At 38.0% G+C, this 12,118-nt stretch overlaps 1 protein-coding gene across 1 annotated transcript in view; it reads right to left on the bottom strand.

The window, feature by feature from the left end:
- Positions 1 to 636: 636 nt before the first annotated feature.
- Positions 637 to 12,118, bottom strand: part of CNN2 (calponin 2) — a 285,521-nt gene continuing 274,039 nt past the window's right edge. Inside the window, exon 7 of the mRNA XM_044053818.1 lies at positions 637 to 6,750. Coding sequence (XP_043909753.1) covers positions 6,529 to 6,750 — 222 coding nt within the window. The 3' untranslated portion in view covers positions 637 to 6,528. The remainder of the gene's footprint in view (positions 6,751 to 12,118) is intronic.

Raw genomic sequence — 12,118 nt, 5'->3', positions numbered from 1 at the left:
TAAAAAGATGAAGTGAAGTTTGTTCATCTATTTTAATATGGTTTTTGAATACTTTTTTAGTGTTTTTGAATCTATGTTGATATGTACTAATATACATTGTGTTGATTTGTTTTTGTACATATTTATTTTTTCATCTTTAAACTATTTTGTTATATGGTTGAGTTTAGGTAAGTTGTAAGAAGATGGTAGTATTTCTTTAACTGTGAGCATTTCTCCTTTTCTTTTAATGAGTACTAATTAAGCTTTTAAATTAGGGTGTGTATATACTTGACCTGTGTGAGATACTTTTGTCTGAAGAAGTTTGTTAACTGTATCAAACGAAAAGCGCTTAACATTAAATTTATTTATTCACTCTGTGTGTTCGGGAAGCCGTTTTTGTCTATATCAGTCCTTTGGTATTATCTGTTTTTAAAGTTTATTCTTGGTCTTTGGGTTACATAGCATCTAAACATTAACCGAACTGAAACCACTGACATTACTGATAGACATCCTCCTCTCTATACCATTAGGCTGGTTATTAATCCATCAGCTAACAGACCTGGATGCTGCATCAACATCCCATAAGCCATATAAAAACAAGGTCTTCATGTTTTGACGATTACAAAACTTTTTAAAATCAGAGACACACACCCTAAATGACATTTAAATAATTATTTATTTCAATAAAAAACTGTGCAATATGACAAAACTGGTATACTTTTTGGCAAATTTGCATTAGTAGCCTGAATGCAAGGCTGGCAGCAGACACGTGACAAGAAATCCTGCAACGCATTTTGTAGCCGCATCCCTCTAAACGGTTCACTTGTTCACATTACAAAATCCACAAATACCTGCACAAACTTATCATAGATTTTATGTGCAGCTAATTTTTTTTTTAATTTATTTTTTCATCTTTATATAAAACATTAGCAATACAAGAAAAGTTCTTTGAATGCAGAACTTTTGCATAATACAAAGAAGTCCAGTTTGAGTCAGGACATTTACACAGACAAATTTCAAACATATTTCCAGTATGACAAAATGAAATTCGGATATGTGTAGCATGTGTGAGTAAGAGCAACAAGTCAAAGTTCATGTCTGAGTAATCCTACCCAAACAGTTCCCATTTCTCAAATGGATTCATGAAATGGTTTCCTCGAAAGCTTAAAAGAGCAAAAAAAAAAAATGTTTTTCTTTTTTTTTAATAAACTGATATGTAGATGCAGCCTACATTATTTGTATTCTAGAGATGTTACCAGTTAGGCAGTTTATGACATCACTAACATTTCAAATACTCATTTACAACATGACACAATGTTTGGCAAGGAATTAAACTATTCTTTTTTTCCCCTGCCTGGCAGCTACTGTCATGAACATTAAAGAACATGCTAAGCTCTTTTTACATGAGCTGTTGCTGTGCTGAACTTGATATTAGCATTTGCAAACCATGAAGAGCCATGTCTGTGCGACTCTGGCCAAGTATGTAGTCTGCAAGGACTACCTTTGAAACCAGGACAGTTGCATATCCCAGTGCTGTAAGGCAGAGCTGTGAAGAACAATTACTGCACCTTTAGAAGTCATGCAACAATCAAATGCTGTTCTATTCTACATTAAACCAATACATTTAGTGAAATTAATGCAGTGGTGCCTCTCTAAATGGCCACATCTCTGTTTCTTTACATGTCCATTACTTCAAATACTACAGAAGATGAAATCCCTGCAACTAAATGCTAGTGCATGCCTCTGATGTGCAATACTGACAAAAAAATAACCCCAACACTCCTTCCCCACTAAGTGTCCAAGTGGGCACCTCCAAGTCCTTTGACTCTATATGTTCTTGTAGCTAAACCTTGAAGGGCATACATCAAAAATGGCAGGAGAAACAATAAGCCTTGCAGAGGTCTGCAAAGACGTAAATGTGAAACAGTCTCCAAGAAGCATGGTGTCAAATATCACATGCGTAAAATGCATTATAAGCAATGGTCCCCCTAGAAGTATACTTATGAAAGAATTGATGATTGGATCAGCAGTGCAAATACCTTGTAAAAAAAGCAGTCAAGCAGATCAAAGTTAACTTCAGATGGACAACTTATATTTCATTTAATGAAAATATTAATTTGTCCCTGTATCCATCATCAGATTAAGTAAGAGACCAGGTGGGCATTAGCAGCAGTTTTGGCCATTGGTTTCAGATTGCCCAGTCTACCAGTTCCACTGTTGACAGTTTCTTCCCATTTCTCACCTCCCACCCCATTCCAAACTCCAAACACTGGTCACCTCGCCAGTAACTGCTGAAAAGAAAGGACTGCTTCCTTATGATAAATGTCCCCACTTGAGCAAAATTACACATGCTCACTGCAGCCAAAACATGCCATTAGACTACAAATATATTCTTACTTGACACCCATCCATTATGTACAGTTAACTAGTTTAAACGGAAAACAAATGCAAATGAAGAGATCTTTCTTTGTACCTTGCAACCATTATTTTTTTTTTTTTTGGAAGACAAGGTGCCAAGCATTCATACCTTGCACTGCAGCAAAACAAGTACAAATCTTAAATCCATGTATTTTTCAAGCTTTTCTAAACTTGATACAGCTTCAAACTCCCAGCCTAACTGTATACAACACTAAAAATATATTCTATAAGAATATGAAGGATTTCAACAGCAAATATGGCACAACCTCCAAAGTCAGAGTCAAAATAGATAGTCTACAATGACCAAGAGGTAACAAACAAGTTAAAAAATACATAATTACCAATTCTGTTCTCTACCCTTATCAATCAAGAATGCTTATTGTAGCCATGTGCAGACTAGTAAGTTCACAACTGTTGGAGTGGCTTCTGCACTACACTTTGCACAAGTAACTTGTAGAAAGTGAAGATCACATGGTTACACTGTGCAAAAAGTTTACATGGTAAAAATACATACTACAAAAGGGGGCACTACATTAGGCCTTTGTAGTTACTCCTGCACTGAAATGCAACATTTGTCCCTTGGGGAAAAACATATACACACTGCTGGCTAACAAAGGCATTTACTTCTACATTTTTATGCATTAAATACAGCCAGCCAGCTCACCTGGCATATCAAGGAGAAACAAGAGACAGTCACTGTAAGTATTCTAGCCAATGAGCATACTAAGTGTATAACAAGTGGTAGTAAAGACCTAATGCACACCATTGCAAGAGTGACAACAATTTTGCCACTGATGTCAAACCCAGTCAAAAATTAATGGACATCTTAATCTGCAGTAGTTCAATTGACTATAGTGGCTGCCCATTCTGAATTCCTTTTCAGCAAAGCAAACACAATTTCCCCATGTTACTTTTAAACATTGTACCATTAAACTCATACCAGCATTCAGTGCTATGCCTCAGCTCACACATAGCCTACAATACCACTCATGTCTGCACGTCAGTGGAATAATTTTACATTCAGGGCAACATACACATGCACTTCCTGAAATGCTGCCTCAATACCAGACATACTCATCTCCATTCTAAGAATGCGGTGGCTGCAGTTACAGTGAATGGTTTGGGTTGTATTACATCAACAGTACCAACCAGTACTGCTCTAGATTCTCCTGCACAAATTGCTAGCAAGTAAAACTACTGGTATTCTCACATGACCAAGCAAAAATATCTTGTCCTTCTGCTCAACGTCACTGCCGCTTTCTTTCTACTCTGTGCACTCTCAGATACAACTTCATCTAATGGAATTCCCAAAGGTTATGCCTAAAAAACAAACAGAACTTTGTGAACGGGAGATTATCAGCCTGTATTTTCATTTTATCTGGGTGGTGACTGAGTGTTTACTGATTATCTGAGGTGCTGAACCCACCTTCGCTACATGCAGTTCTTTCACATCATTATATTCTCCATTTTGAAGTGGTTGATCATAATGTAGATTACTATAGATTTTTCTATCTCCCATGAATGTCCCCTGTACTGGGGTTTCCAATTATTTCAAACAGACTACATCAACCCTTACTAGTGCATTACGTAAAGATGGACTGCAGTAATCCCTGACCAAAGCTGATGGTCGCTATGGAAAGTTCAAAGTTACCTGGCTAGCTTTAAATGTAATGTCCCCAGCAACTCTAACTCACTATCACTGTGTATAAGCATTCTCTGCTGCACCCCCCCCCCACCAAAAAAAGTCTCCCTAAAGAATGGTAGTGCTATAGTTGAATTCTACACCCTTCCTTTACGTTATGGGTCTGATAGAAGACATGACCAGTAGTTACTACAGCCCACCACTCCTAGCTGGCTGGTCCACTGATAAGGTCACCTACATGAAAATCCCACTTGCTCATATAGTGGGGAGAAAAAATACCTACAACAGAGGACCAGTGTGCATTCTACTGACCACCTAAAGGAAATTCAACTGAAATACTATCAATAAGGCCCAACTATTTTTACTGTTTAATCCTTTCTTGATGTTTTAATGAACAAAGTCCTTGATAACCTGCAAATGCCTGGAACATCACAGACTGCACATCAGAATGAAACAAGGAAAAGGAAAGAATGAACACCTGAGTAACTGGCATTTTTTCGTTCATGGTAGTCTCACAGTAGTACACAGGAAAGAATAAAGAACTCTGGGCAATCTGGAAATATCTTTCAGGCTTTGGCGACTAATGAATTTAGCAAGACTGATTTGCTCAAGAAGTTGTACTCGTACAAATTTGTCCTTTACAAGAAAATACAACCTGGTTGAAAAACAGATGACCATGACATTGTAATACAATAAAAACACAACTAAAGATACTTCATTAAATCACTAAGCTATAAACCTGCTTCATAAAACAGTGACCACTTTCAGTTCACTTATGCTAATTTGAAAGGGGTAGAACCAACCAGTTTCTGCAACAGACAGGTTTGGCCATTATTTTTAAATACTTTGCCACCTACATTTCACTGATTATTTCAATTCATAAAATGTTTTACGAACAGATAGTAGATCCATTTTTAGTAATGAATTGTTCATTTATGGTACTGTGACATGAAGGAATTGGGAAGGGAAGTGGTGATATGCTCCACCTCATATCGGCATTCAAAGCCCTGTACTACTACCTTCAACTATGAGGCACTCTGAAAATACAAATGAAGACATTTGGGCATATTTGATTATTTCAAAAAGCAAACCCTGACTTCTCAAAAAGGTTCTTAAGGTGCTGACACAACAGATATGTGCATGACATGAAGAAACCAAATTCTACACTAAAGTTTTTTTTTTTTTGGTCAAAGAATGGCATGGTGTAAACAGATTCTGTGGTAAGCAGTTTTCTTAAAAACAAATACATCACTCTTTTGAATACCAATGACAGAACAGGGATAAGAACTACTGCACAGAACAGTGTTATCAGCTCCGCTGGCCTGGTGTGGAGATTTTCACTCTGACATGCTCAAAAGCCAAAGCGTTGGCAAAAAAAAAAAAAGGGGGAGTAAATATATCCTCTAGGTCCTAGTCCATGGCAACCAACATTGTACAGAAATGTACAATAGCAATTCACCAGATAAAGGAATACACAAATCAAGACGAGCAGCAGATCGAGATACTAGTTCACCTGGAAGAAAGGCAGCTATATCTGTGGGTTTTTTTTAAAGGTTAAAGGGGAAATTATATTTCAGGAGGCTGGCATGCTCCCCATCTGCAAGTCTGTCTGCAGCGCTCCTTGAGTTATAAAATCAAATGCAAACAGTGCAAATTTAAAGAGGATAAGCCCACCATCTCCAAGCAGTTAATCTAACCAGTAAACAATCTCCTTATTTAAATTTATCAATTTCTCATCAGTTTCTCTAATATCAAGACATATGATATTAAGCTATGCAAACGTGGTGAAACTGCTCCACTTCAGCTGTTGCAGAAGCAGAGAAAATGCCATTAATGCCATCTGCTCAGAACATTTAAAGAGACTGCTTACTCCAGCTTTACACTAGGGAAAGAACTGAAACTCACTAATGGGATGATGCTCCACTAGCAGAAATTATTGATCAGTAAATAAGTCAGTAAGCAAAGGTTTCTCACAGCTAGTTCCAACAAGCAGGGACTCTCTACAGTTAAATCTATATAACCTAGCTAATGGCAAGGATATAGGTAAAAATAATCTCTGGTTAACAATTAGAGTAATGTAGCCTGAGGTTCAATAGCATAAACAGATCACCTACTTAGACATGTGATCTGCACAAAGTACAATAAGCAGCTGCCAAAGGTCAGGGCTCTTTAGTCAGCGAGAGTCACATGTAGAGTAATCCTAGTTACAAAGCAACACACCTCCAGGAGGGCTCAACTATGCAGACATAGCAGGAAAGGATCTAAAACTGTACAAACAAACAGAATCAAAACAGTGTAATTTGTATATGAACAAAACTCTGAAGTTGACTTCATTGTATCATGGTGCTAGCGGGGGCATTTGTTTAAAAAGTACAAAAAATTAATTGCAGCAAGATGGTGTCCATATGCACTGCATAAAGGAGCTTTCTCTACTCTTTCATTGGGTCCTTCGCCATTCAGTAGTCCTCATCCTGTTCATAGCCATAGTACTAGTACTGCATGTGGTTCTCCTCGTTTTCATCCTTCATGACTTCACCTGCTGGACAATACTTGGGATCATAGATCTGGCGACCCAGACCAAAGTTCTGGCCACTCTGGTTAGCACCCTGACAAAACCCCATCTGTAGGGATGCAGTGCTGTTATCGCATTTCTCTGTTCCTAGCTTGGTATCATAGATGTGTCTCCTTGTGCCAGGAGCAGTCATACCCACCTTAAAAGCAAAAAAAAAAAGGGGCAAGTTAACACTGAATTGCACTATACAGCTTACACTATACAGAACAGTGTACAAACAAATGGGATAAATTACATTTGCTGCACAAATCGGCGAATAAATCAATCAGGTTCAGCACTAAAATTCTGGGGCAATACTAGGACTTTGATGGCACACTATCTTCAGTTTTGTATGCATAACTCACTATTCCAAGTTAGACTTTACTGTAAGGATGATTCTAGAAATTTCATGCTCCAATAGCATAACCCAAACTCCTCAAATTATTCCATAAACAATCATATTTAACAACCTAGGAAACAAATATAATTGGGTTTCCAGCACCCCGTTTCCGGTATTAAACCATACCCTTCAATGCTCATCTATAGCTTAAGCTCATGAAATTTATTTTAAAGACTGAACATTACAGTAAAATCTTTTTTATAATACAATCAGAGCCTCTAAAGATACTCATATTGTCTCCAATGTGCATGTTTTCCCTAATTACCAATTCTAAAAGCAACAAACCCATATGTTGATCAGCACTTACACTTGGAATTTCTAGCGATAGCTTCCCTACAGAACACCACCATAAACAGACATGTTTGTTTTTGACATTCTGAAAGATGAGCACCCTCGTTGTATGCTAGCAATAAAAGCTCTTTTGATAGAACTAAGAGTGCTGGAAACTGTAGAAGAGTACCTTCTTCTGTCTGGGACCGAAAGTAGTCTACGGCTCTACAAATCCAAAACAAGTTTCTAGGTACCTCTAAAGCACTTTGCTTCATCTCCAACACAGACTTTACACCTAAGGGGACATGTGTTTAAATAAGAGATTGCGTGTAAAGCATTTGTGAAGTCACTTAAAAGCAAAAATCTTCAGTTTATTGGACTTCATGGCATACACCGTTAACCAGCACATTTCCAAATGCACTATCTGGCAACTGACTCCCTAATATTTGGGTCTAGGCATGTCCAGAAATGCTCACGGGATCCATTTTAAGTTCTCCTATGCATTTACAAACTCTGCTTATTAAGCTCCTACTATGAGGAGTTGGTTGACAGACTTCCACCAAATACTTCATAAGTGCTGTTTTTTGTCATAACTGGCAAGAGAAAGATTCTCATTTCTCTGGCAGTTACTAAAATTCCACTGCATCCTAATCACTCTCACGTTACACCATCTCTTCTGCCTTTCCCACTCCATCCAGCTGTCATCTTGTCTAAACTGCTCCCAGAACCTTAGCTGCAAGCTCCTTTTCCAGAGATAAGCATCATTCTGTTGGAAGAACAATGTTAATATATCCAGATAGAATTATAGCATTAACACAAGGAAACATCTCTAATCAGCTTGTATGTCCATTTTGTAGTGCCTTATACAAGTTTGAATAGTGATCCAGGTTGCTGCCTCAGACCACCTTAGCTGACATTTCTACAGAATGCTGCACTTGCAGTAGCTACCTAAACAGAGTGAGCCCTCACATGGCCCTGAAGCAGCTGAGCCTTCACCTGGCCCTGAAGCAGTTTAGCATAATACTCATAAGTAAAGGGTGCTATACAATCAGCCAGCCTTGGACATAGTTGCACCTCGTTTTCCTGGCATTTGGCCTGACTGCCTAAATTATTTTGTTCTGTTTGTGTAATACCTTAGCTGTCTGGGGACATCCACCACATGTTGTACTTTTTTCCCTTGTTGTGCAGGTAAAGATAAACACCACACAGCTGTAGCATTTCATTCAAACTCACTTCTAAAACTTATTTTGTCAAGTAAGAAAGCACTATTCTTTAGGTAACATAGCCCAATGCTCAAAGAGATGACTGTTGCAGTGCTCTTTACAGATGGATATATTCTGCCATGGATACAGCATATTCGGACAGTCTACAAAGCTCAGGCACCTTTCTCATGCAAAACAGAGTATAAGAGAATTAAAGGAAAAAGGAAAGACATCCAGAGACAGTTTGGTTAGACACTATATCTACCCTTTTTCTTATCATAGGATAAAAAAAGCTTGATTTTTTTTTTCTAAATTCTTTAGTTTCATCTACATAACATAGGTTCATAGGCAACTACTAGAAAGTCTGCAGGCCATTACAAGCCTAGTCAAAAATCTGTATTCAAAAGTTACCTCTAGCTTCAAGAAAGGCAAGACAAGCTAGACCAATGAAGAATCTGAGGCCGCCCAGCCAATTATCTATACTGACCTTGAAGGTGGCAAGGGTGTCACACTGCTTGACATGTAGTGGAAGTTTATCCCAGAGGGGAGGGATACGTTGGGATATGAATCCATCATGCCAACATGTCTTACTTATCTGCTGATTTAGTTCCTTTAATAGAGTATCTGTGGTACCATTAGTTCTACAAAGGAATAGCAGGAAGTCAAACAGGGATGGATGTTTCCTGGCTCCCAGGGAAAGGGCTGATGATCTCTCCTGATAACCACGACATTTGAGGCCACTGATCGTTTTAGTTATGAATCTTGAGGTCTCATGTGATTTTTGTTAGTGCTTAAATTCCCTACAACAGTGTCTGGTTTGAAGGAAGCATCACGTATATATAGTAGGTGAAACGGTTTTGTTTAGTAGAATGAACAATGCTTTATTTTTTTTTACATTTAATTTGAGACCATTTTCCTTGCACCAACTATTAACATGGTCTAACCCATGTTGGAGCAATCAGTTGAAGATCGAACAACAGTTGAAGATCGAACAATACCCAATTTTCAGTCATCTTCAAACTGCGCTAACAATAGGCCAGGAGTGCTGGCTTGAAGGTCAGAAAAATATATACCAAAGAGGAGAGGGCCCAGAACTAAGCTCAGTGGTACACCGCTGGTAACTTGTTTTCTTCCAGAAGTGGCATCTGCAACTCTAACCGCATGGGTTCTATCAGACAACCAGTTAGATGCACACTGCACACTTCAAAAATATATATACAGATTTACAAATCTATTAGTAATGCCTTCATGGGGAATAGTATGACATTGCCAGGTCTAGATATGCTGTATGTACTGCATACCTGCTGCACTCTGCTTCAGTTACTTTTTCAAAGAAATTAATGAGGTGAAGAGACAGGACCTTCCTTTGACAAAGGGGAATTGAAGAGGGTCCGGGGTTAAGAAATTCTCAATGTCCAGATTAAGGACTTCTGAAATAATACACTCCACATCTTTACATAAATCAGGCGAGTGAGACTAATGGGTCTACAGATGGGCCATTCTTGCATAGAGAAATTACTATGGCTGTTTTCGAGGCTTCAAGAATGTAACCAGTGTCGATGCTAAGATTAAAAGCGGTTAAGTAGGGGTTCAGAAAGGCTACATTTGGCACTGATAATAAGGCAACCTGATATGCTGCCAGGCCATTGGATGAAGTACTCCCAGTGTTTGGGAGGGCTGAAATAATTTGTTCCGTAGTAATTAAGTGGAGGAGTCTGGGACTGTAAAACCTACGGAACAGTTACAACTGTGGATGCAGTAAAATTTGCACTAAATTTGTTAGCTAGGATATTAGTCATTTCCTTTGGGTCAGAGGGTGTAGTATTATTGTGGACTACCTCCAAGAATTGCTGGATGTTGGTTCTTAACTTCCTCATATAGTTAAATATGCAGTTATTTTTGGTTTTAGTGGCTCTTTTGTTCATACTCAGCTTTGAGCTTCCTAAGGGATCCCTTAAGCTCTTTGTTAGTTTGCTTAAGTGTGCTCTTAAGTTATGTAAAATGAGATCTCACAATTATTAAGCAGTTTCTTTTATTATACAATTTATACAGGTACTCCACCAAGGGGTTTTTAAATTTCTCATTGTATTTGGGGCAGATAGGCCCCGCCTTGTCAACCCAACTATTTAAATGGGAGTAAAATTCAGAAGCATAGTTAGCAGCATGAGCAAAGGGATCCTTCAGAGGCAGATTACGGCACAATTTATTTAGGTCACCAAGTAAAAGAAAGTTTGCTGTTGAAAAAAATACAGATCTCTTTACAGGGGAAGTACCACTATTTTTAAAGAAAAGGTGACTAAATTATAGTCCGATTTTACAAAGCATGATGCTCAAGAAGCTGTCTCAGCAGTCTATGGATATCCTGGGAATGAATAATTCTCTCCCCCTCATTTTGTGAGTTATGGTAAAAGGCAAGGCAGCTGAACAGTTTGAGTAAAAAAAAAAAAATTAAAATATTAGGGAATAACTGGTTTTAATAGTTTAAAGTTCAATCTACATCATGTGAATATCTTGTTCTATATTTTTGTAAATATTCTTCAGCAAAGTACTGTAAAATGTTTTGAAACATCTATGTTAACTTGATTGTAACCTTATATAAACTGTTTTTAAATTGTAACCTTATACATATTGGTATAATGCATCTGTCTTGGAGCTTTCCTCCCCGGGCCTCTGCTGAAAATGCACATATATCCAGTTGGACTAGCCCGGTCAACAAATGTGAAATAAATATAAAATAAAATAAATAAATAAAAATAATACTCACTCTGTACCTGTGAAAAACCAAGAAAGGCTGAACATACACAAGGTGCTATAATTTAGATATCCATCTAGCAGAAGTTAAAGTTACCAGAAAAATAGTCTTTCCAAGTTTAGACATTTTTAGATAAGACCTAAATCCAGGTTCAAAGGGAGGCTAAGTTAACTTTTCTAAAACAAAATTCAAACCCCAAGTTGGAGCCACCTTCTTTCTAGGTTGTCTAATATGCAAAAACACCTTTTACACCTAACCTGAAAGAGGAAATAGTGTGACCAAAAAGGTTTGAGGGGAAAGAGCTTGAAGTACCAACATTTTAAATTTTTGGAAACTGCAAAAAAAAAAAGAAGCGTTTAGTCTGGCTAGATCAAGAATAGGCCTCTATGGTGCCCTCTTTCCTGGGCATCAGAAAAAGTCTTGAGTAAAATTATATTCCCCATTGATCTAAGGGCGCTGGGCTCTATGACTGCTTTAAGCAAACAGTCTGAAATGATTGGAGGCAAAAGGTGAGGGTGGCCTACTAGGAATCGAGGGTTTCCTGATGGGAAGGGAAGGGCTGCCCATCGGAGTTTGTAACCATGCTCTATACGATCTTCCTAAGTTTCAACCCACCATATTTGAACCTTGCAAATATAGTCAACAGAAATTAAAAAAGAATTTAAAAGAAAGACAAGGAGACTCCCAGCAATCCAACAATCAAAGAAAAAACTTCCTGCTATTCTTCCCAGATATATTTTCCCCTCCCATCCGCACCCTGACATTACTCAGAAAATTGCAGGGAGTCTCTCTGCCTTTCCTGCATAGTAAACTGCAATCATAGACACTAGATTTTTTTTAAACATCTACATGACCCACACCCTTCTATTTGCATCTCACGACATTAGAGACTGTTCCATATGCA

The sequence above is a fragment of the Protopterus annectens genome, chromosome 13.part0 (assembly GCF_019279795.1).
Source record: "Protopterus annectens isolate FY-2018-M chromosome 13.part0, PAN1.0, whole genome shotgun sequence".
Lineage (NCBI taxonomy): Eukaryota > Metazoa > Chordata > Ceratodontiformes > Protopteridae > Protopterus > Protopterus annectens.
Note: the sequence above shows the minus strand (reverse complement) of the source record. Positions and strands in the feature narration are given on the sequence as shown.